The sequence below is a fragment of the Triplophysa dalaica genome, chromosome 5 (assembly GCF_015846415.1).
Source record: "Triplophysa dalaica isolate WHDGS20190420 chromosome 5, ASM1584641v1, whole genome shotgun sequence".
Lineage (NCBI taxonomy): Eukaryota > Metazoa > Chordata > Actinopteri > Cypriniformes > Nemacheilidae > Triplophysa > Triplophysa dalaica.
Window position 1 is genome coordinate 22,985,871 of NC_079546.1, and position 26,406 is coordinate 23,012,276.

General features: G+C 37.1%; 3 protein-coding genes across 4 annotated transcripts in view; 1 reads left to right on the plus strand and 2 right to left on the minus strand.

The window, feature by feature from the left end:
- The window catches only part of LOC130421317 (uncharacterized), a 792,526-nt gene that overhangs the window by 572,686 nt on the left and 193,434 nt on the right, over positions 1-26,406 (minus strand). The window lies entirely within an intron of this gene.
- LOC130421318 (histone H4-like) overlaps positions 1-26,406 on the plus strand; it is a 366,115-nt gene that overhangs the window by 140,537 nt on the left and 199,172 nt on the right. The window lies entirely within an intron of this gene.
- Positions 4,456-13,419, minus strand: LOC130421303 (uncharacterized). 2 transcript variants are annotated; one of them, XM_056749114.1, is made up of 6 exons: positions 10,081-13,419; positions 9,924-10,011; positions 9,167-9,385; positions 8,458-8,626; positions 8,283-8,368; positions 4,456-7,983 (listed from the first exon to the last, which is right to left on the minus strand). In XM_056749114.1, the coding sequence occupies exons 1-6, from the start codon at positions 10,326-10,328 to the stop codon at positions 7,681-7,683; spliced, it is 1,113 nt and encodes a 370-aa protein (XP_056605092.1). In that variant the 5' UTR covers positions 10,329-13,419; the 3' UTR covers positions 4,456-7,680. The 2 variants fall into 2 exon arrangements, with proteins under 2 accessions (XP_056605092.1, XP_056605093.1); XM_056749115.1 differs by adding an exon at positions 9,579-9,734 and having other exon boundaries at positions 9,924-13,419.

The window sequence follows — 26,406 nt, forward strand, 5'->3', positions numbered from 1 at the left end:
GCCACACATGCCAATTTCCGCGTACCTTCGTCTCTTCCATTTCAACCATACGAAGGAAGACTTGCAGACTCAACACTCGAGAATATCAACAATGCAAAGCAGGGAAAGCTCGAAGTGTCTCTTCCTTGGTTAATCGAGAAGACTGATGATCTGAACTCAGAAGCCCATCCAATCACTGGATCATCGGAACACTATGTTTTGTACGACAAATTACATGAATCCAATACGAAAGACCCAAAGGATGTTCTCAGAAAAATCAGTCTGGTGCCAGAACTACAGGGTTGGCTGAACAGCCAAATTGCTGAGCAATTTTTTGCAGACTTGAGAAAAAACAACTACTTTATCAATAATATGGCTCCTTCAACTCACATTTTCATTATGCGAAGCATAATTCATCACAGAAACACATCAACAAACCAGAAGCTGTTGGAGAGACAGCTACAGCGTGGTCACATACCTCACAGCATAGAAAATGTGGTCCTTTCTGACTTTGGACAAGCAATTTTGAGTGAGTATACATTCTATCTCTGTAAATTGATATCACTGCTATTGTTGTTAAGTTTGCCGTTCCAATCTTGTTTTTCATCATCGTCTGTCTTTTTCAGCCCCATGTTCCACTGACAGGCAAATTGATTCTGTCTTGGAGTTAGAACCTGATAATGTGTCAGAATTGGATCATTCACCACATGCAGTTGAGGACATTGGTAAGGGTTTTTATTTAATTGTTTTGTTTTTTGCTAATTCTTACAAAATTTTGTTTGTCTTAAAATATGCAGAAGTCTGTGGACCTCAATGCGAAGAAGTCACAAATTGCAAAAATGTCACTCAATGTAGAGCATCTTGGTCCTTAAGATACCATTCAGCTCAGAAAGAACTGGTTAGTTTCATAAGATCAGCAATACAAAAGTATTGCATAAGTTTGTGTTTAACTTTGGATTTCCAATCATTGCAATTGTATTAGCTCAGCTACGTACTGGACATAGACAGGCCTGGGAATGAGCTGATGGTTCGAACAGCAAAGACATGCCTGACTCGTGCTGATTTTTGGACCTTGGGCTTAAACAGATACATGGAGTCTACCGTAAGTTATTGGTTTGTTTTACATATTTGAATTTTAGTATTGTTACAAGTATTTCTCAATTTAATTACATGGATTGTCTGAATGCTTGATTCCGATTGGCTGGCAGGTGTTGCACGGAAAGCTGTGCATCAAACGATTTTAATGCTCAAGTTATTCTTGGCAGCTAGCATGCATTATTTTTTTTATTTAATATGTAATTCTCTAGATTGGAAATGGTTGCTTTCAACTGATTGACCGAATAGCAGAGTCAAAGGTACTTTCTAATCCATCAAAGGCATCTATTTGATTTTCTAATGAAGATTGGCCAGATTTTTGGATGATTCTACTCACAATATTCTGCAGGGAAAGGACATTCACATTGTTGACCTGTATATCGTACCAAACTGGCTGCCACCAAACAACTGTGATCCAATGCTAAGTCTCCCTGTAAGAATACACTTTCCATTTCAAAGTTATGCTCACAAATCAAATGTTTTGATTTAGAAATGTTTCATTACTGCTCTAGGATGATGCTCACCTAAAAGATGCAGTGGTGATTCCCATATGGACTCCAGGACACTACCAGCTATGAGTGCGTAAAGAAAGCCTTATGGTTCAGAAAGTTACATATTTTAACATTTTTATAATTGTATGAAACCATTGTCATATGAATGAAATACATGTTAATAGAGTTAATTTCAGTTTAATTGTTTGATTTAAAATGAATTTCTTTAGGTTTTGAAACCAACACAGACAATGATTCTCTATCTCGATTCTAAATGTGCCGAGACACTCCATGGATTTGGTGCCCAGACATACAAATCACTGTTGAGGTCTTTAGATAAATCATTAAGAGCAGTTTCTCTTGTTTATAGACGGTCACGTTCTTTTGACCTTTCTTTTAGAGATGGTCACGTTCTTTTGACCTTTCTTTAGAGATGGTCACGTTCTTTTGACCTTTCTCTGTTCAAGTTCATATGTTAAATGTTTCATTATTTCTTTAAATGTATTGCATAGAAACTGTTCTTATTTCTGTTAGAAAGCAGGTTTCTTAGACTTTTTGCATCAGGACCACTATTTTTCATATTTAAAGGTACAGATGTAAATTGTCAAAAAAAAACAATTGGCATAATTCACACAGCACCATCTAATTCCAAACTGACCTTCTTTGTGTTACAGACCTATTTCTGTAATCTCTGGTGTGTCATCAAGCTTTTGCTTAAGGTCTGAAAACTCTGTAGAGAGTTGTCAGAGAGTGTCAAAACTCAGTTGGCCCTCCAGGAACTAAGTTTGACACCCTGTATATGTTGGTTCTGCTGTTTAGAGCTGGTCCGTTTCTTTTGACCAGTCTCTCTTCAGCAAGTTTATTGTGAAATGAGAGTTCAGTTGCTGGCTTGAGCCTTTTAGTTTGTTTCTTTTGTGAGCATTTCTAGAGCAGGTTTCTCATACTGGGGTCCTCTATTTAATTTTGGCTGAATTACTTTATGAAGGTGATTGCCAAAGCAGAGAAACAAAATAACTCACTGTTCTCAGAGATTATTATTGTCCAGAGTATCTGTAAACAGACCCCCATTTGAGACACATGTTGTAGATATTGATGTATGCGGAAAGGTTGCTCTTACGCCAAAACTTGGGTATATTTATGTTTTTATATGTTTGTATGTAAATAATGATATGGTAAATACATTTAGAGATAGATATGGAGAGAGTAAGTATTCAGATGATTCGGATTATTTATATATTCAATAACCTTGAGCATACAATACATAAGCTTGTACAGCCTTATATTTCTACACAGCAATTATTATTTACGTATTTGTTTTTTGCATTTTTGACAGGGGCATTGCACAAAGGATAAAACCCATAAAATGGAGTGAAAAAACAGGCCTTGATTTGCAGGTTTGCTATCTATCCATCCATATATCCATCTATCTATCTATCTATCTATCTATCTATCTATCGTGTCGTATCGTCCATTTATCTATCCCATCTTTTAGTCATATGTATCTATCTTTCTATGAAATTATGCTTATTCCCTCCTTTCATTATATTTAAGGGTTTTCCAGTACAATCATATGGCAACGACTGTGGTGTGTTTATGTTGATGGTAAGATGTACATTATGTTTGTAGTTAATAGTATATTATGTTGCCATAATACTGACGTCTCTTTCATTTATAGTCTGCATTGTACATTGTGCTGGATGCCCCATTTGACTACACAATTGTAAGTATTAGTACAGTTTTCAATAACTTTGAGACTTTTTTTGAGATAAAGGGCATTGACTTATGTTTTGAGCAGCAAGACATGGTAGAGCTGAGGAAATGGTGGTGTGTCATGTTAATGGAGAACTTTGGACTGGACCGGTATGGAATTGTTTGTATTTTGAATATTTAAAGTTTTATGAGAAAGGATTAATCTTAATATTCAATCACTATTTTCCAGGCATGGAAAATTGTTTGCCCACTATACTGAGGAGTCCAAAGCCTTCCTTAGAGGTGATCAGCAGCCTATATATAGGTTGCAAAAAAGGAAGGTGGAAGAAATCTGTCTGGTAAAAGGATATACTAATCATAAGGTTAAAATGGCATGTTGTCATGACTAACTTGGTAAACTTGTGCTGTATTTTCTCCACTAACAGGAAGAGCCTTTTGACGTACAGGTAACTTCTCAGGTAACTCCTCAGGGAAAGTACCAGCAACCTTAAAAAGATAGTCGTAAAGGTAACAAAAATTTATATTTGCTTTTTAGGTAGACGAAAACCATTCTATTTAACTGTGAGTTTGCATCGGAGAAGCAGGTGGTTCAGTCTCCACGAAAAGTAGGTTTTGTTAGAGAGGTTGTGGCCATTATTGTTCAGCATATTTTTATTTATCATCTCCTGCATTGTTGTTTCTTAGGAGCGTGTCATGACAGATCTTAAAACTGCCAGTCAGTGGTGCTTGGAGAACTCTGGGGATCTTCTTGGATCAGTTCAGCTTCCACTCATAATGTGCATGGAGGATGATGAAGCTGCAGAGGCCTTGGAAAAGTTCTTCGCTACAGATATCATAGAGCATGATAGTGTAGAGCCTATGATGTTTGTTTTTACTTTTATGCAGGACATGCATCAATTTTTAGAGAATGTGGTGGACAAAATGCACCTTAGAGTCTTTTGTAGAGTCGAAAATTGAACAGGGTTGCCCATTTTTTGTTTTGTGTTATGATTTTATGTTAAATTTTTTCACAATGACACATAACCTGTCCTGCTCTTTATATATATCTATATAATAAAACTGTTTCATTAAACCATTGATTAACAAGCACCTGTTTATTGTAGAATGAGACATTTGTGTATATATGTGTGTTTGTTTATAATTTTAGGCCAGAAGAATACGTGTACAAGAAAAGGTTTTAATTAGTTATGTATTTTCATTATCATTGTATTCATTTAGGCATTTGGCAGACACTTTTATCCAAAGCGACTTACATTGCTTTATCCTATACATTTTACATAGGTATTTGCAATCCCCTGGTATCGAACCCACAAAAAATTATTAGTGTAGATGTTCATTAATGTATTTCAGCTATAATTATAATAAATACCAGGCCTTGTCCCGAACCACCAGTATTCACGGTACTCTTAAAAAGCAGTAACCTTCACATTTTATTAATAGAACCGTACAGTTCACCTCGTGAAATACGTAAGAGCGTGCATGTGTCGAGTTCGCTTGCGCGGCTGAGAGTGCATGTGACGAGTGCGCATGTGCGGCTGAGAGTGCATGTGACGAGTGCGCATGTGCGGCTGAGAGTGCATGTGACAAGTGCGCATGCGCGGCTGAGAGTGCATGTGTCTGACAGTGCATCTCGTCTGCAGCCAGATGCTATTGAACCAATCAGGTCTAGACCACCATTGACTATCATAGTAGAAAAAAAATACTATCACAGTGAATGCTGCAAGATCTGTTTGGTTAAGGACATTCTTCCAGATATCTTCCTTTGAGTACAGCAGAACAAATAAATGTATACAGGTTTGGAACTACTTGAGGAGGAGTGAATGATAAGAGGATTTTCGCCTGAACTATACCATTAACATAACAATTTAAACAGTTACAATTACATTACAATTTTAAAATTTAAAGCATAAATTATTTCTAATACAAACTAATGCAATGTTTACGGAAAAACAACCAAAAAACATTGTAACAATTCTACTATTAATTAACTACACATATCTGGCTCCCACATACAAAACATCATCAACCATATAAAGGTCAAGTGCCTGGTATTCCAATTCATCTCCTGGCATCATACAAAACCAGTCCTTGTCAAATGAAACATGAAATGCATGAAAATGAGAGTCAAACAAATGTGGAAGTAACAGTTTTCCACACAGTACCCACAACGTGTCTATGTTGAAGACATACTTGACCTGAAAGAATAATGGAACTTCCTCTGTATGCACAACATCAACAACAAAAACATCTTTGGTTGCATACTTTACATTGTTAAGACAAGCCTCTTTTACACAATGAATTGTTTTAGCAGCAAAATCTATGGCTTGACATTTTTTGTGGCTTTTCAATGTATTTTGAAGCTCTTTGGGTAAAAGAGCTTCACCCAGCATGCTTCTGGATGAAGACTCCCAACACTGTTTGAATTGGTGTCTTTTGCTTAAAGAAGCAGTGATGTTCATGAAGTTTTTACAGGTGCTTGAAACATTCTTAAAATACAAATGCTTGCTTTCAAAACGCATACACCACAGAGGGCGCAGCGGACCGTAAGATGAAATAAGTCTTGCGTAATGTATAAGATAATGACACTTTGGTGTGATGACATCAAATACATCTTTTAACTCTTGCAAGAACTCGTTCACTTTCAGGTCAAGAATCGAAAGGCTTTCTCAATTCACAATATCTGTAATTTCTCGACATAGAAGGCAGACATTCCAATACTTGGAACAGGGTGGTATGCGTTGTGCGATCAAAAAGGGTAAAATCCTAAATAGGCACCATTTCTGTGAGGCTGACCCTGAGATATTTGAATTATGTAAAATTTTCTCTGAAAGCTGGGATGGTTTGTTTGCTCTATCATTTTGACCTATGGAAAATTGACTCAGTTCAGCATTTACTTCCTGTATAGTCATATGCTTATCTCGGTGTGCCTTACACAAAACTAGTTTGACTACTAATGGTATTACACCTTCTAACAAGTCGTGCATCAAGTCAGGAGGCGATCCTTTCGTCACATCAAAGTAACTTAGTTCATCAAATGGACAAATTCTCTCAACACCATATATAGCAGTGTTGTTGGGGTTTTCCTTGATGGAATCCAAGTGATACTTATGGACAGCTGAAGTTCTGAGAATAAACTTATCTTCACAGAAAAACTCATTCTTACTTGAGTGAGTTGCCATACAGTATCTGCATATCCGACCAGAGTTAAACGACATGGTAAAGCCCCCTATCATGTGCGCCGACAAATTGTCCCCAGAGATAGATGCCAGAGCAGCAAACACTTTGAAGGTCTCATCACTGAACTTCAAATCAAATCCATCAGTTGACAGTAATTTTAACTCATCCAACAATGGTTTTAGAATTATGTCCATATGCTGCTTAAACATTGAATGCTTAACGAGTAAGGCAAGGTGAATATGTTTTAGCTGAGACCTATATTTTACATCTATATTGCCAACAGTGTAGTAGATGGCACACACTTTGTGTTTGTTTCTTTTAGAACCTAGAGGATTAACCACTTCAAATTCATCCTCATAGAAGTGCAGCCTTAATGCATCTGGATGTTTGGCAAAGAATGGATGTTCCTTGAAGTACATTCCATCACTGTAGTCTCTCAGCACATGCTCATCCCTTGGCTGAATATGTTGGGCCCTTTATAGAATCCCATATATCCTCATGGCTGCAGTACTTTTTGAGAACATCGGTGATGGGAACATAAGCAAAATGTCCAATCTTATGACCGTTAACATAAAGTATGTTGCACAGGTTCTATCATGTCCAAATGTGATACACAGTATGCTTTAAACAAGTGTTCAGTGTCTATCACTTTACAGGCCTCAGAAAAAAAGTCAAATGATTGTAAATGGCCGACAAGTTCAGGAATGTCTTCGATATTAAATCCATTCTGCTTTAAATGGTGAATAAGCAAGGAATCATAGTTTTCTTTGAAGAAACTAAACAGAAATTTAACATCGTCCAAAATTTCCTGCTGAACAGACTGTGGTAGGATGTTTTTTTCTCTGCATTTCAACACAAACGAAACAAGATTTGCTCGGAAATTAGTCAGAAGATCATTCATGTTTGGGACAACATCTTGAGATGCATCCTCTGCTGTGTCATTGTTGACTTCATTGTCCGTGTTGTCTTCACTGTCACTTATGTCAACTTCAACCTCTCCAGTGACATTCCTTTCATTTGGCCAAATGTGAGTTCTGTGTTTTCTATATACGTGACGCCTGAAAGACTCGTATTTGCAAAAGAAACGCTGACACTCGTCAAGTCCACAGCAGATAGAAAAATTAGGATCGTGAGCATGAATCAAGCCTATATGTTTAATTAGTTTTACTGCTGTAAAATGTCGACGTGAACACTTTGGACAAGAATAGGGCCGTGGCATCATCGGGGTCTAGAATAAAAGATTGATAATCCTAACAACAGCAGTTGGCAATGGCTTGTCACCAAGTGTCGTTACCTTCAACACATGCCTCTGGAGAAAGAGCAGGGTATTCCTGTTGTGCGAGGGATACGCAAGGTTGAAGACAAAATACGAACAAAAAGCAGAAAGAACTCCATCCTCAACCCCAACTGCTTGGCAGATTTCAGATCCCTCCATTTTCACAGTGGTGAAGACTCTCTTCTCACTGAAGACCTGTTTCCAGTTAGAAGTTCCCAAAATCTGCACAGTGGGATATGGTGTAGCTGGTTCATCCTGAACAAAAAGAAGAAAATCTGTTTTAGAAAAGTCTGAAGCAAAATTATTTCCCAAATGACAAAAAAAAAAAACTAAATAATTGATGATTGACATCACAGAGTTTACTGATATTTTAGTAAGGATGTGAGAATGCCATCTTACCAATACAGAGATAGAACGTCGTTGCATGTGTGAACAGCACATTATTGGGAATACCGTTTAAATGATTCTGGCAATCTTTCATAAATTTACTGATCTTACAGTGTGAAAGTGGCTAGAGTTATTTTTTTGATAATGTATGAGAAACACGGCAATACCTGTCCGACTCCAATTATGACATAATTGTCCACTTTCTCCCTGAATATCACTGGAAGTAATACCAGAGCAGCTCGGAAATCCATATCTAAAAATACATTAAAAAGATATATAGATGAACAGTACTAAAATATACATTTTTAAAAAAAGCAGAGCCTAGACAGAAATCTGGCATACCACAAAGATTCTCTGCTACAGCTTCTTCTCTGGCATCCATGTACTGTGCTTCTATAGCAGATTTCCCCTTTGCCATCCTCAACACACTGGGCACAATTTTGCTGAAGGAAACCTGGAAGCGCCGGCTTAAATCAGATACATCATGCATTCGGCCCATTTCCTGGAATAGCTAAAATGCAGATAAAAATATTTAATTCCGTTTGCATGTTTGTCTTTGCTGTTGTTGAGAGCAACATTTCACACATGGCTTTCATTTTTCTGGAAACAGACCATAAACACAATGTCTATACTGTACAAACAGAATGTTATATGCCCTCATCCTGCTACAACATGAACCATATTATAAACTATATACACATATACTTGAATATAAAATATACAAATGTATACATTTGCATTGTGACAGCTACTGTACAAATACATTCATAATAAACCCATGGAGCAATTTTGACAATCTATCTTGATTAAAAGTGCATAGGAACATACTGTAAAAAGATCAACTATGACATGAGTACAGTTTTACTCACACTTGACTTGGATAAACACATTTTGGTATGCTTTGCAATGTTGCCTTGTGAAATTGAATTGAACCCAGTAAAATTGCAACACTGAAATAAGTACCTTTTTTGAAACAATGTAAATTAACTACAGGTCTGAAAACACACTTAACGTCATACAGACATGAAACAATATGGGTTAAGCTACTTACAACTGAAGGAGTCCTGAGGAAGGGATATATTTGAAAAATCTCAGCAACAGGAGTGCCATTCACTATTTCCCTCCTCCTCCAGGCAAATGTTAGTTTAATTTTTTCATCCACTATTCCAGCATCTGGTTGGGTCTTCTTGTACTGGTCCTGTAAGGTCTTCACATGAGCATTAATTGAAGTAGCATCCTCACCAATAGAAGGGAAACAGTCTTCATCTACCTACAATGTAAAAAACACAGATACACACACACACACACACACACACACATATATATATTATATATATAAAATATATAAAAAACCCAAGATTGCTGATTCGTAAGTAAACTAGCTTTGAACTGTAGTCTTTCACCAAAGGAATAAAGATAAATATTTATTTTAGAGTTTGCTATTGTCATTTATATCTGCTCACCACAGATCTGCTGGTTCTTTGAAAACTATCATCTTTTTCTACAGGTTTCTTTACACCGTGGCCATATTTCACTTTTATCTTCTTAACCTCCTATTCATTAACAATCGGGGATCGATCCGTTTTGAATTTTCTTTTTAGAGACATGTGCCACGTATGCTGTTGGACAAAAAAATGTGTCACAGCTAGTACTTTCTGGGAAAGCAATTATAAAAAGCCTTGCTCATTAAATGCTTTTATAACAAAAAGCAGTTTTCTGTTAAAATGTCATGAAACTATAAATAGGGCTGCTCGATTAAGGCAAAAATCATAATCACGAAAATGTTTTTTCTTAAACAGTTCACTTACATATCCATTTCCCTCTGCATCTCTCAGGAAAGGGTATTTTGAGGGTAGAGCCTTGACTACAGAAACATAGTCACTGTTTGAAGGATAGCTGTCAAAAGGAAAGAGTGTGCAAATTTACAACAGGAATTTTGGCATTTCTATATTTTTTTTTACTTACAGTGTGTGCTGAGCCATAGACTCTTGCAGCACTCTTATAATTTTATGCCGGTAAGAGCTGATCTTATGACAGGGCTCTTTGTTATCCAGTTTTGACTGAACGTCCAATGGGAATTTTGGTAATGAGAACACTGAAGGAAATGGGGCTGGGGTTCTTTGATCTTGGCTGTTTAGAGAGGGGAATGATGCAGAATCATGAAAAAAATATAACACCACAGTTATTGTGACCAAAATCATCAATATTATCATCTTATTTTTTAACCTGGTGTGCTGGACATTTTCATAAAGTATGTCAAAAAGATATAAACCCAGTGAAATAACTTTTAATTGTTTTGATACAACCTGTTATTAATTTGCTAGAAAATTAAATCATTAACCGGTATTGGAATCTACCAAGTATGTTTAACTTGTATTTTTGTGAATAAGCAAGGTGAACCGTTCTTTATCAACACTCAGATCACTTGTTTTTATGACAAAATCTAAGGAAATACAAATTCAACCTTTTCTGATAAAAAAAAATAATTTTAAGAAAAATACTGTTACTTGCCTCACAGCTGAGGATGCTGCCAGATCAGATCTTAATAATTTTTTATATGAAGGCAGCAAAGTTTCACAAGGTAGCATACCGCCCCTGACTGGATCAAGGGAAAGTGCCAGTTCACAGACCGATCACGTGCGACATGCCATGCATTTTTGACAATGGATGCCGTAACTAACCGTTCTAGCATTATACCCAGAATTGTTGCATCCCTACAACATACTAGTGCTCTCACGTGCCGTCAGAAAATTCATAATTCCTACTTCTGAAGTCATAATCATGGGTCGAATGGCCTACTTCAATTGGGCTTCCATGTGCAACTTTACTGAATTCCGATAGCACGTGAAGGCAACTTACTTTAAACCAACACTGCACCTCACTAGACATTCGTGTAAAGCTGTTCAATTAACAGTATGTGCCGCCGTATTTAAAACGTGAGGCAAACTAACACGTAACATAAAACTTACCTTTGAATTTCCTCTTCTCTTCCTCTGATAATTCAAGCCCAGCCTCTGTTAATTTTAAAAGAAGTTCATCTGATGATAAAGATGCCAAAGCCATCGCTGAGGTGATGCTTGTGATCGGTTTCCCGCTCTCCGTTCTGACGGAAATTCCGTAATGGCGGCGATGACTTCGGCCAATCTCGAATGGTTTGCTACTATACCAAATGGTTAACGAAGTTCTTGGTTAAAGTCAACACCCTAATGTGTATGCACCCGCGATAACCTAATTTTAAAGTTATTAAATGTCCAGGAATGCTCAAAATAAATCTAACAGCATTGGGTACATACGTAGGCCTGACGTTACGTGAATGCCCAAATTTAACCGGGTGACTGACATTTAGAGAACTAAATAGAACCATAAACCTAAAAACTCACCTTCAAGTTTTGTCCAATTACAGTTTGATAAATCAAATTGAAACTCGGTTATTTTGGAATAAAACAGACACCAAGAAACTCGCATCCAACACCTGCTTCCCGCTCTCAACTCTGACTGAAAATTCTGGAACAATATGCAGCGGTTAACATCGGCCAATCGGCGTGTTGTTGCTATGCCTAATAATTAACATAGCAACCAATAATGCTTGCAAATAATTGTGGCCGTATTTATGCGAATTTATATTCTCATATATTATAAAAGCATTTATTTAAAACTGTCATAGGTATTTTTATATATCACAATACACACTTAATACTCATTAAATAATATTGTCAGTGTTTTGTATTACAACTGAAATTATAACGAACTTTTAAGTCAATTAGCTAAAATCAAATGTTGTATCATATTTTTATACAGGAATTACCCCTAACTTTAGAAAAAAAATGTCCATATCATATGCTTGTGTCTGTTTAATAAAAATGAGATATCTATCAATTAAGGGTGCTGTACCCTTGATGTGATAACAAATATGTACCTTAATATCAATTGTACCTTAAAAGGTACCGAACAGTATCATCAGAGGACTTTCTTGTACCATTAGGGGTACAATTATTGAAAAGGTACAAAATAGTTCTTCAAGGAACTTTTTTTGTACCATTCTGTACCTTTTTTCCGAGAGTGTATGGTAGTACACATTTACACTGAACCACAGTTTTTCTGGTGTTAAGTGTTAATTTAATAATGCATTTCATTTATCAATTGAATTCACTTAACAAGTGAAGATTGATCTTTAGTGATGACACCTGCTGTTCATGAAGTGTTTAAATACACAGCTGATGTAAAGCAAAACAAATCTATGTGTAGAACTAATGTGGTCTCTTGATATCACAAAATAGTAAGATGCTTCAAACAACTTTAAAGAGCACATTCTCAACCTTTAGTTAGTGTGTAATGTTGCTGTAAGAACATAAATAATATCTGCAATATGATAAAGCTCAAAGTTCAGTGCCAAGCGAGGTATTGTCTTTAAGAGGACTACAGAGAAAGTCTGGACTACAGTCCTCTACTTCCCGTGCTCATGATGTCACTATTCCGAGTTCTTTTAATAATCTCCGCCCAAAGGAATACGCCAAAAAAGTCTTCCTTAAAGAAGAGGAAGAGCCGCTGGAGCAGTGTTCGGTTATCAGAGATTGTAAACATTTGTCTGAGTTACAGACTGAACTACTTTCACTTTCATCACAGTCCTAAAGCTGGTCATAAGAATTTAGCCTCACACATTCTGAGAAAACCAACCCTCAAATAACAGCTTCATGACTTTAACATCGGCTGTGAAAGCTGTTCTGTGTAATACACTGACATTGTGTGTGTGTGTGTGCGCATAGCCTACCTCTAAAACACTTTTATGAAACATCTTTTGAAGTCCTGCTTGCAAATGTCTCCTGTTCAAGTTGCTTGTTTTATTATCCAACTAGAGTCCAAAATAAAAAAACAAAACTTACGCTTCTGTTATGCATGTTAATTAATATATCCGGTCTGACCCCATTCGGTCCAGTGTCATTTCCCCTCACCATTGTAGAAAAAAAAGCTGCAGTTTCAGATGTGACGTCACCTGAGGGGGCAGGATTCTCTTTAGTGGGGTACTTGGACATTTTTAAGATGTCTTATACAGTTTCTTTTGCGGTTGCAAAATTTGTAAAAACAGACACACTGCCTGTGGTTTAAAATGTTTGTGTGTGTAGATTTTGCTTGAAGTCATCAGAAAATGATGATGGTGTGGTGAAATTTTCGGTTGTTTTGGTCAAGCTAGATGTTTGTCAATAGCAGTGTGTAAGATAACTGATATTGTCGTCAATTATAACTCCGCATACAAATCTCAACAAGTTACAAACAATAAAATGTAAATGCTGCAGTGCATGCTGTATTTGGTTCCTTTTACCACCACTGTTGAGTTTTGTTTCATCAATGCTGGTGGTGGGTGAGGAGAGACCCCCTCATATGATTGTAAAGCCCTTTCGATGTACAGCAATACTCAATGAAGCGCATTATAAATGCCTCATTCATTCATTCAATTCCGGACTTAAAGGTTGGGAAGGAACGACATACAGGCAAAAGGCAGGCACTGTGTATACAAACTAGAGCTGGAGCCTAGACACAAAGGGCGATAAAGAATGCTTAAACCCCAGAATAAACAGAGGAACAACACTCAACTGACATCAACCGACCGACAAAGGACAGAGAAACATCTGGGGTTATATAGCAGAGGAAATCAGAGCGTGATGAAAAATCACAAGAGAGACAAAAACGAAAGTGAAACCAGGTGAGTAAGGTGAAACAATAGCGAGCTGGTAATAGAGAAACGAGGGGGCGGGGCAATCGACGCAGACACCGATCGCATGGTTAAAGGAGCATTGCGATAAGTTGACTCTTAATCTTGAAGTTTACCTTTGAGCAATTTTAACATTCCCAAAGAGCAAACATCAATAACATTATTTAAGTTATTTAAAACAATTAACATGTAGTAAGAAACACAAGAAGAAAGCTGGATGAACACATTTAGTTTTTAGATATACACTTTGCTTTTGCAACAGTGCTTTAGTTGTGTAGGGTCATCCAAAGGCAGTATATACAGTATTGTTCAAAATAATAGCAGTACAATGTGACTAACCAGAATAATCAAGGTTTTTAGTATATTTTTTATTGCTACGTGGCAAACAAGTTACCAGTAGGTTCAGTAGATTCTCAGAAAACAAATGAGACCCAGCATTCATGATATGCACGCTCTTAAGGCTGTGCAATTGGGCAATTAGTTGAATTAGTTGAAAGGGGTGTGTTCAAAAAAATAGCAGTGTGGCATTCAATCACTGAGGTCATCAATTTTGTGAAGAAACAGGTGTGAATCAGGTGGCCCCTATTTAAGGATGAAGCCAACACTTGTTAAACATGCATTTGAAAGCCCAGGAAAATGGGTCGTTCAAGACATTGTTCAGAAGAACAGCGTACTTTGATTAAACAGTTGATTGGAGATGGGAAAACCTATAAAGAGGTGCAAAAAATGATAGGCTGTTCAGCTAAGATGATCTCCAATGCCTTAAAATGGAGAGCAAAACCAGAGAGACGTGGAAGAAAACGGAAGACAACCATCAAAATGGATAGAAGAATAACCAGAATGGCAAAGGCTCAGCCAATGATCACCTCCAGGATGATCAAAGACAGTCTGGAGTTACCTGTAAGTACTGTGACAGTTAGAAGACGTCTGTGTGAAGCTAATCTATTTTCAAGATTCCCCCCAAAGTCCCTCTGTTAAAAAAAAGGCATGTGCAGAAGAGGTTACAATTTGCCAAAGAACACATCAACTGGCCTAAAGAGAAATGGAGGAACATTTTGTGGACTGATGAGAGTAAAATTGTTATTTTTGAGTCCAAGGGCAACAGGCAGTTTGTGAGACGACCCCCAAACTCTGAATTCAAGCCACAGTACACAGTGAAGACAGTGAAGCATGGAGGTGCAAGCATCATGATATGGGCATGTTTCTCCTACTATGGTGTTGGGCCTATTTATCACATACCAGGGATCATGGATCAGTTTGCATATGTTAAAATACTTGAAGAGGTCATGTTGCCCTATGCTGAAGAGGACATGCCCTTGAAATGGTTGTTTCAACAAGACAATGACCCAAAACACACTAGTAAACGGGCAAAGTCTTGGTTCCAAACCAACAAAGTTAATGTTATGGAGTGGCCAGCCCAATCTCCAGACCTTAATCCAATTGAGAACTTGTGGGGTGATATCAAAAATGCTGTTTCTGAAGCAAAACCAAGAAATGTGAATGAATTGTGGAATGTTGTTAAAGAATCATGGAGTGGAATAACAGCTGAGAGGTGCCACAAGTTGGTTGACTCCATGCCACACAGATGTCAAGCAGTTTTAAAAAACTGTGGTCATAGAACTAAATATTAGTTAAGTGATTCACAGGATTGCTAAATCCCAGAAGAAAAAAAATGTTTGTACAAAATAGTTTTGAGTTTGTACAGTCAAAGGTAGACACTGCTATTTTTTTGAACACTCCCCTTTCAACTAATTGCCCAATTGCACAGCCTTAAGAGCGTGCATATCATGAATGCTGGGTCTTGTTTGTTTTCTGAGAATCTACTGAACCTACTGGTAACTTGTTTGCCACGTAGCAATAAAAAATATACTAAAAACCTTGATTATTCTGGTTAGTCACATTGTACTGCTATTATTTTGAACAATACTGTACATTTTGGTGGTCAAAGGTCACATCAGTGGTCATGGCTGGTGTAAAAACTTTTAAGGTCTTTTTCTCAGTTTTTGCGTAGTTACTGCACTTTACCTTTGTAGTGAACTATGCATGTCTGCTATCAGCTGTATTACACATACGAACAGCACGTGTGACTTTAATCGAGTTATATAAGAAACATTTTCATCCATCTTATCACGACTCTGCTTAAAATAGAATTCTTCAATAACAAGTTCGACTTCAGTGCAAAACTAAATATCACAACATCGCTCCATTTCATTTAAATCTTGAAAATAGGGTCAAGTGAATGTGCAGATCTTCCCAGATTATATTTTCTCTTTAAACTCCTATTAAGAAATATGACATATGACACATTTTATTATGAAGCATATATGTGGCAATAGGGAATTAAGATTCAATCCAGTCAAAAGAACAGAGACAGTGTTCCAGTACATCTTTGAAGTTAATATGTATGGTGTTATGAAACCTAACTTTCACACACTAAAAACGGGAAGAAATTAGACACGTGAGACTAAATCGTCGCTAAGATAAAGTAAATTATATCTTTCATTTGCATTTATGCATTTGACAAATGCTTTTATCCAAACCAACTTTCATTGCATTATCCTATACATTTATATGTGCAATCCCCTGGGATCGAACCCACAACCTTGCATTGTTGACAAAATGCTCTCACCACTGAGCTACAGGAAATCTTATCTTAATAACAGCTAAATAGAAATCTACAAATATCAGATAAGGCTGTTTTTATGTAATAAATGTCATTATTTACAGTGATGGTATATGATGTAAGCCAATACTGTTAAAGCTCCTTACAGACAGTGTTCACTGCCAGTTTTAGGGACCTTTACGCCACAGTCAGACTCAGACCCGCAGCTGATAAAACGCATGCCTTTTTAAATAATAGCAAAGCATTGTCTTATGAGGGGGATTTTACATTAAGTCATCTCTTATTTTATTTTTCCGAACATTTTACTATACATTTGTATCTCATCATCTTGCAGAGGCTTTTAGGCAAAGTGGTATACAAATGCAGAAGTACTTTTGCTTTTGCAGCTTGTTCAACAGAGCATGCATGGTTTGCAGCAGTTACTCAAATACTGTTTTTATCTTGAGTTGTGTTTAACTGAAAAATATTAAAAAGTTTTAGTCGGGTCGACTTGGTTAGCATCAGGTTGCCTTTTTGTGGTCTTAACTTTTCTTAAAACAATCACAGTGTGATTTCATTCCTAAATTTAAGGGCAATCATGATCTTGTTAGCCCATCATAGGAATGGATAAAAAGTAATAAATCTAAGCAGAAATAGGATAAAAGCAAAGAGAGAAACTCCCAAGTAATGTCTGTGGGGGGTGCACAGTGTCAGGACTTTATTTAAATGCTCTTCATGGAAAACGAGCCAGGGTTAAAGAGGCTGGACAACAATCATGTCATTTTTACTAAAGTAAACATAGAAAAACGACCAACAGATCCAAACACCACACAAGGTTATCGGGTACACAGTTCTACAAACTCCTGGATGTTAATGAAATAATTGCACATATTTCAAAAAAGCTTATTTTTAACACACGTCTTTGAGATGCATGTGACTATTTCCACACACTGTTTACGATTCGAGGAATTTCATTCAAATAACATTGCAAAGATTTAATGGAAATAAGCACCTGTTCCAGTAGACTGGGAACACTTTTGCATAAGGATGACTGATTAACATTAGTGTAGGTAAATGAAGGCAATGAAGGACGTACCAACACAAACTAAATATATAAGATTTGATCAAACAGAGACACTTCATGTTGATCTTCACCTCTGACTGTTGTTACAGGTAAACTGAACTGCTTCATACTATCATTTATCAGAGTGTGTCTTGTACTGTACTGTCTTTTACTCATGCAATCATATTTACTTTTGCATTAAATATTTTTAACTGTTTCAGATTCATCGGCAATGGAAAGACTGATAAATGTGGTGCTGTTCTCAGGTCAGTGTGTAACTTTACACAAGTCTGATGTTCAGTAATGACTGTTGAAGTGTTTGCAGTTGAAAGTCTTTTCTTCACTCAATCAGTGTTTTCAGGGAGAGAGAGAGAGAGTCTATGTGGGTTTGCTTTATTGAAGCCAAGTATTTATTTTTCTATTTGTCGTATTCAACTGCCCGTGAAAGGGGCTCAAAGCTTTGTTTTGTATCTGGTTAAGCTGTTGAAGCGGGCCACTTTTGTGGGGGTTTCGGATACTTCTTCACCTGCTCAGCCTAGAAAACCAGTTCGACCAGGCTTGTGTTCAGCAGGTTTTAGATGAAGAGTCAGCTAATCTTCCAGCTCGACCTGCTAAAACAATTGCCAAAATTCCTGCAAAATTAGTCTGTTTACACAGTCCACCAGTTTGTTTTTTTAATGTGTTGTAGCATCTTTGATATATGCTTTAGTTTTTCATCCTGACAGCATGTTATAGGTGTCAACACATTGTTGTTTACATTTTCTTTCTCTCTGTAAATATTAATACCTCATGCCAGTGTTTCTCAACTGATGGGTCACAAGCTGTTGGTAGATGTCTGAGCGAGTGAGCGCTCACTGTCCCAATTCCATATCTGCGTTTAGGTGAAATGTTGTGAGGCTGAATGTCAGTGTCATTAATCTATCGTTATTATTACAAAATAAAAAGTCTTTCACCTCAGAAAAACAAACTATCGTCCTGTCAGACGTTATACAGTGCTTTACCCACGAGAATGTGGCGGCACGTGCTGTCACTGAAGCGCAAAAGAAACTACGAGCATGGCATGCAACGTGTGAAATAAAAGTAAAGAACATAAAAATCACATTACTCATAGTTCCTGTATAAACTGGGTGGAATTTTCAATAGATGTATGATATTCATATTGATCTTTCATTAACAGTTAATGTTAATATTGTGTTCACAATGGTATGCCATGTTATTTTCGCTTTCTGTCATTTTGTACATGTATATTACTTCGGTGGCTCAAACCAAAAGATAATTTTAATACCCTATTTAATACCCTTAACATTAACTCATGGGCTGTTCATTCATCAGCATTAGTCATTTTACTTACAAATTTGAGATAGTATTTTACTATTAGTCACTCGTTTTTTTAAACAAACTACATATGACGTCATGTATCCCAAAAAGCGGGCGGTGGCTTGATTACCATGGGAAAAGTCGGTCCCATGGCCAACCAAGTTGAGAACCAATAAACATTCAAGGACTGGAAACAACACACATAATAGGAAAGTTCACCTAAACCAAATAGATCTCATCCTCATTTACTCCCATAGCATATATTGTTTTCTACCATGGCAGTAAATGAGGGATGAGATCTGTTTGGTTACTGACATTCTTCCAAATATCTTCCTTTGTGTTCAACAGAACAAAAATGTTTTGGGTGAACTACCCTTTAAAGACTTTATCCTATGACTACAGGCGATTCCAGTCTTTGACAGATAGAAAGGAGCACACCCCTAACTGCCACAGATCACAACACCACACATTTAAAGGCAGGGTAATGGACTTCTGGACCGTTGTTGTTATTTTAAATCAACGACAAAACACACTGCGCAAAAAGGAACATGGCCCTTACTGCATTGCTCCACCCTTGAAAGTGCTGTGCAACGCAGATGAAGCTTTATAGCAGCTTAGACCACGCAAATAATAATGCAAATAAAAAAAACGACAAACGACACAAGTATATACAAGCAGCACAATGGTTCCAGATAAACAATGACAGTCAAAACTGCTCAGTTGCACAGCTAATACAACAACAACAACATGTCTTGCTTCTGAACAACAGCAAAACCATTGTTACTCACAAATGCAAATCAAAGGAATCTCCTCAGGGGTGATTTTGGGATGATCTTGTTATCCAACATCTCTCTGCTGGAAAGCCTTCACATATCTCTGCTTAAACCCTTTGACATAGTACTGCGGGTCCTAACACGTCTCCGCTGGAAAGTCTTTATAATAACTACGTGGTTCCTAGCTCCTGCTTGACTTTTATCCTTATTTTCTACCTTAAAATCCACAGACCCTTTCATTTTATGTAATAAGACATCACTCTTTCTACAGTCTTTCTAAAACCTGCTTGCTCTGTTCCATACGTCAAGTTGACAAACACGCCCCTTTCTGCTGATTGGCTACAAGTTTGTTTTGGTACTCGGGCCTGCATTAAACAACTGGATGTCTGCTGAACCATCAAATTGATCTAATGGTGAGGGTGGGAATTGACACCAACGGGTCATTACACCCCTCTCTCTCATTTTAAAAGCACTACGGCAACTGACACAGGACAAACATGCCGTCATGTATTTGCTTGTTTGTAGAAGGAGATAACTGTATTTACGAAACATCAGCAGTTTGTCTGTTTAGGGCTACTGTAGAAACGTGGTGAATTCCATGCAAGGGATCAGGGGTTAATGTAGATAGAAATAGCTTATTCTAAGATAATAAAAACATAAAGCTTCATTATGTAAGGTCTTTATACAACTCTGATAACATAGTTATTTGTATTATATTGCATTTCTGTCAATAGATCCTTCAAAAAATTACACACTGGACCTTTAAAAACATTTACCTTTACATAATGCACTTATGCATAAGTACCGAGCGCTAAAATAGAAATGGCGTCGTTTCCCTTTAAATGTAAATTAAAAATGATTGATAAAAATAATCAACACAAAAATACAAAGGGTTTTAATTAACCTGATCAATGTGCACCCTTTCAAACAGGTCTTTATACCTGCAGCTGCTGCGCAGGACTGTTTTATACAGGTGAAGACCAAACGAAGCATGTGAAATACCATAATATCACGATGATCACATGCCAATTAATTTGAGTGTTTATGAATTTTCTCTTTATCATTAGCAGTTTGCTTTATTATCATGTTTCTTTGTATTTTGTTCTGTACACTTTAAGTCACGTGCTGCATTATTTCGATTAAGAAACTCAGGATTTAATGTAAGTTCGTTGCATATTTAATTTACTATTAATAATATGTTGAGTGATGTATTTCTGAAAATGCTTTACCTTAATATCCAGTGCTTTTTGTTGCATTCATTTTGTAGGCTACTTAAAAGCTGCACAGATACACTGGCTAAAAAGCTTACTTAAAAATACTTACAATTTGGTCGGAAGACATTTTTTGTGCTCAAAGTCTAAAAACACTAAACACTTTGTAATCAATTACATTTATTTTAATTGTTTAATTTTCTTTATATAACAAGCTTGTAAAGGCAAGGAATATTCAACAAATGTAATAATAAATGCATTAACTAAGGTTTCAAATAAAGGTGTACTCAGCTTGGTGGTTTACAGCGTCGGGATGATAGTCTCCAGTATCCGAGGTGGCTGTCGGTTCTTCAGTATCTTATACGTTTTAATGTCCTTGAACTCACTTAACCCAACAACGGGCCTTTCCAAAGCCCGACCTAAAGTAAACTCATCCATGGACTTGCCTGGACAAGATCATCCTTCAAAAGAGCATGCACATATATCTGTCCTGTTTCACTTCCACGGTTAGCGACACCCACACATGAATAATAATTACTGTGTATCTTGCCCACTATGGAGGACCGGAAGGGTTGTGTGTAAAATAAAGCATTTCATTGTTTAATTACTAACTCTGCAATAAAAATAGGTATTAATACATATGTTTACAACTTTTAAATATAAAAAGGCGACATGATATTATAATTTATTAGAATCTATAGAAACACGTAATCCACAATGACACCATCGGGAAACACAGAGGAATGTAACATGTGAAAGGAACCGACAAAGACTGGGGAAAGAACAGGACTATATAAAGGGAATAACTGATGAAGGATGATAATACAGGGACGGTGAAGGGCAGGTGACAAGACTTAACATTAAGGGAGAATGGCGGGAAGAAGGGACAGGTGAGGGAGATGAAACACTAATGGGACGCTAATGGAGAAACAAGGCGGCGGAGCTAAACGAAAGACAGGAGGACACACGGCGAAATGTCAGAACAAACTTCCACGTGTCTCCACACAAGACGAAACACACACACAAGACATGGTATTGTCACGGCCCTGTCCCTAAGGCATGAAAACTGATGACAGGAAGGACAGGACCCTGAGATAAATATAACAGTTTTAACATTAAAGCATGTAACTAACTGTTGTGTTTTAAACCGACATTATGAATTCATATTTTCAAACTGGGCATGTTGCTGGCGGAAAAACACACAATGGCACTCGATAATTATGAGGTTTGTTGCCATTCTCATGGATCAGTATTGTTGTGTGTTTACCCTAAAATTATTTTGAGTCATTAAGGTTTTAAGCCAGTAGTTTGTATAGTCTTCAGAGAGATTGCAACACATTGACTGCATTGACTATCTATGGGTATATCCATTGAGTATTTCAATGTACTAGATGCTTGTGTTTATTAAAACTGTTACTGTTAAAGAATATTTTTGTAATAAAATATACTTTTTTTATTTAAATTTTAAATGTTTCGGTATTTTTATGTTTTAATTATTGAATTGCATGCACAGGCATCTTTAGGGTGAAGGTAACAAATATCGTTTGCACTCAACGTTGAAAAAATTATTGTGATCAGTGTAAGCTTTAGCTGGTTCTTGATTCTTGACATTTGTTAACTCAATTCCTCATTTCCAATGGCCCAAAATTCTAGTGACACATTTAGTCATCAACAGTCCTCATTCAAAACTCAAACTAATTCAATCATCAAACTAATTCAGATAAACAGATCATCTGCAATTTATGTATGCTGGAAGTCATGACTGAGTTTTGTTCAATGATGTTACCCAGCATGTATTGCAGCATGAAGCTTTCTTTTGTTGATTGTCACCATTTTTGAGATTCATACACCGATTCTCCATGTCTAATAGAGCTAGATGACGTGCTTCATTCCTTGTTTTATTTAAACATACTATGCATGTCCCGGGCGCAGAATGATGCGCTAAATACATCCGCCTTGACACACCTTCTTCTGAAGTGCACCTTCTTCTGACAACTGACGGGTTGATGGAGCGGTATAACAGAACCCTTGCCACCCAATTGGCCCTATGCATGAGCCAGGATCAGAAGGACTGGGATCCTCAGTTGCCGTTGATTTTGCTTGCCAGTCGGAGTGCGTTGCAGGAGACTAATGGCTGTACCCCAGCACTCCTCATGTTTTGCCGGGAGCTGTGGACCCCCTCATGACTGGTTCACTTGTAATGGGTCAGCTTCCATATGCACCAGCCCCCCTGGATTAGAGTATGCCCATAAGTAAGAGATAGGCTGCAGACAGCTCATGAATTTGCTCGCAGCCAGGCTCAGCAGACAGGTGCCTATCAGAAAGGGCATGTGACCATCACTGCAGAGGACGTGATTTTTATGCAAGGGAACAGGCCCGGGTCTGTGGTTCAAAGCGAAAGAAGGGGTGTTCACCTAAACTGGACTTTGCCTGGATAGGACATTGTTATATTGTGAAGAGACTTGGACGGTCTGTTTACCGCATCAGAAAAAAGCCTGTAGGACAGACTGTGGTTCTGTACCGGGACCGGTTGGCCCCATACCAGGGAGACCAACAGCCTTTCGGGAGTGGAAGTGCCCACCAGACTGCTGAACATGCAGCGCAGGTGGGGTCTGGAGTTCTTCCTGGTCTGTCGGGGGATCTGAAGATCACTTTAGAAGGCCAGAACGTTGCAGAAGGTTGCGAAGACGCAGTGATGGAAGCCGACAAGTCTTGGAGACCGAGGATATACCCACCACACCCTTGGGGTTTTACTGCCTGCCTACTCTCCACACGGTGGACGAAATGCCGAGATTGGTCCTCCACAAAATTTGTGGATTTGACCTTTCCTTAGGGACGAGAAAACTTAAGGGAGGGGGCAGTGTGACTCAGACAGTGTAACCTGCTGTTGTTTTGTTGTGGGAGGGTGTGGAGGTGTCAAGGGAGGGATGCGTATCAGTTTCAGTGTCGTTTTTGGGCCACTTACTGGACTGGCTAGAACTTTGATATTTTTCTACTTTGTGTTGATTCGTTTCTAGTTTACTCTCGTTCGTTGGATTAGTGACACATCCTAATAGCCGTTACTAGGCTGTACAAAGTAGGCTATCAATCAAATCGTTTTAGGCTCACTTTCAAGAATTCTGCCTCTTGTTTGTCTTTGGGAACTTTCACTCGATGCGATTCCGGTCGAGTGTATCGGGATCGGCCCACCCCTAATAAGAACCATGTTACTTAACGAGAATTCAAGTTCAAAAAAAATATTGAGAAGTCTGTACGAACACTGGCGGAGTGTATTGAGCACAGAAATACTACGTCCTACTTCCATTTTGTTTTTGACAAGTTTACCATGTTAAACGTGAGAAGCCAGCACATCTAACAGTGTAAAACAATCAGAATGCATGAAATAGCTTGGTACCCTCCACCTTTAGAGTTGAACAAAAATGTCATGCATTGGTGGGCACATTATTTGTCAATTGAATTTAAGAAATTCACTCTAAAAAAGAAATTATTGAGAAAAATTAATATAAGGCAACCTGATGCAGTAAGATTTTCAAGATATCAACAATTGTTTAATGTTCAGGCAATTATTTTTCTTATTCAGACATGCAGTACTGATTTTTTTTATTTTACGCACCAAGTTGACACAACTGAATATCAACAAAAATAAATCTTTGTTAGTGACATGTTTAGACACATTTTATTCATAAAACGCAAAAGACTCCTGCTACGTTATTTTATTTTGCCTGTTGAGACAACATTTAGATTTTTCTATTTCTTTTAAACAAACTAAACAGACATCATGTTCTGCACACATTGTGTCCTGAATATGTATCAATTTAATTGTTAACAAAGCACATCAAATAAAGTCTAACATAGGGCTAACATTAGTATTTCTGTACACTTTTGTCAACAGGACTCTTCACCCAGAGCATCTCGTTTGAGTATGTTCTGATCCAGCAGCAGAAGACCTGGGATGAGGCACAAGATTACTGCAGACAGAATCACATTGGAAACCTGGTCACTGTTAAAAGCAGTGAAGACTGGGAAAATGTACAGAGAGCAGTTCAACCTGCATTAACTTCAGCTGTCTGGACTGGACTCTACAATGACATCAGTAGCTGGAGGTGGTCTTATCAAGATGAGAATCTCACATTCTCAACTTGGTACCCTGGAGAGCCAAACAACAATGATGGAAAACAGGAATGTGGATTTATGAATAATCAGAAGTTTAATGATATGTCGTGCAACAAAGCCTATCCTTTTTTTTGCTACAATGGTAAGCAATGCTGTAATAATAATGTGTATATTATTAATGGCCGGGTTTTCCGAATTCTCATAGCCGTTGTTGATGTTCAAAACACCAAAACAGACACACCCCTACCCTCATCTTTCGCTTTCGTCACACTCGGCTCGAGTAATGTCCATCTTGTGCACTGTTCACCTTACTGCTGATTGGCTACAAGGTAATATTGGTACTTGGCCCGACTTTGTCCAAGCAAGCGTAATTCGGAAATCGGACACCCGGCCTTAGACGGATTATGAACTTTTCTTCATGGTAATATAAGATATATAACAAGGTAAAATAACCAGTGTAAAAACAACATTGCTGTGTTAGTAAATATTAACAATGCAAATCAGATACATTTTACTTACATATACTAGGTAGTAAAGTAAACTATTTGTAAACTTCCTGAATCTACTCAATAAAATTGAGGGAAGGATTTCCACTCAATTAGATTGAGTAGATTTTATTCTATGTTTTTAAGTAAAGAGTACCTAAATTTATCCGATATGAGCCATGACACTCTAAAAGAAATTAGATAAAGTCTACCTAATATTTCTCAATATTAATTACTTATAAAAATGTATTAATGTTAGTTTATATAACCGACAACAGTTCATCTACTTATTATAAATGATAAATAATGAATAATTAAACACTAAACATGACTTATTCAGAGAAGCTTGAATTGACCTATAAATGTTCAGAAACAGGAGATCACATCAATTGCTTTAATTGATCAAATAACAAACGTCTAGAAAACCCCTTTTTACAATGAACACAAGATTCATTTGATTTCACCATTAAGAACTCTTATGTGTCAACACTATAGAGTGTTAAAAGTTAGAATTGCAAATCTTGCTAGTAAAAAACATATTATTTTTCAATAATTGTGTGGTTACGAGTGATAATGTATACTCTTCTATATTCTTCTTATCTACGAGTGATTGCGTGTTTGTTGATATCAAGAATAGACATTTTTACTATTGAAAATGTAATTACTGATATCAAATAGAGCAATTGTTAGGAGTAGAAATTGTATTCTTGACATCAAGAATGATCATTTTACTAGTAAAAATGTAATTGTTTATATTACAAATTCATACCCTGGGAATGATTAAAAGCTAATTTGGTTTGCCATAGAACACCTGGTGTTAACAAGCACAATCACAAAAGAAGACATGAACAATAAGAAATCACCCAAATAAGAGTGTTTAGTGTTTAGAGTAGTTAGGCTCTTGACTGTTGAATCCTCTTTAATAATCAACTAATAACATAGTAAACCCTACAATGAATTTGAATCCATAATTTATTTAGCCTCATGTAAATTAATATCAAAAAATGTATTTATCTGTCA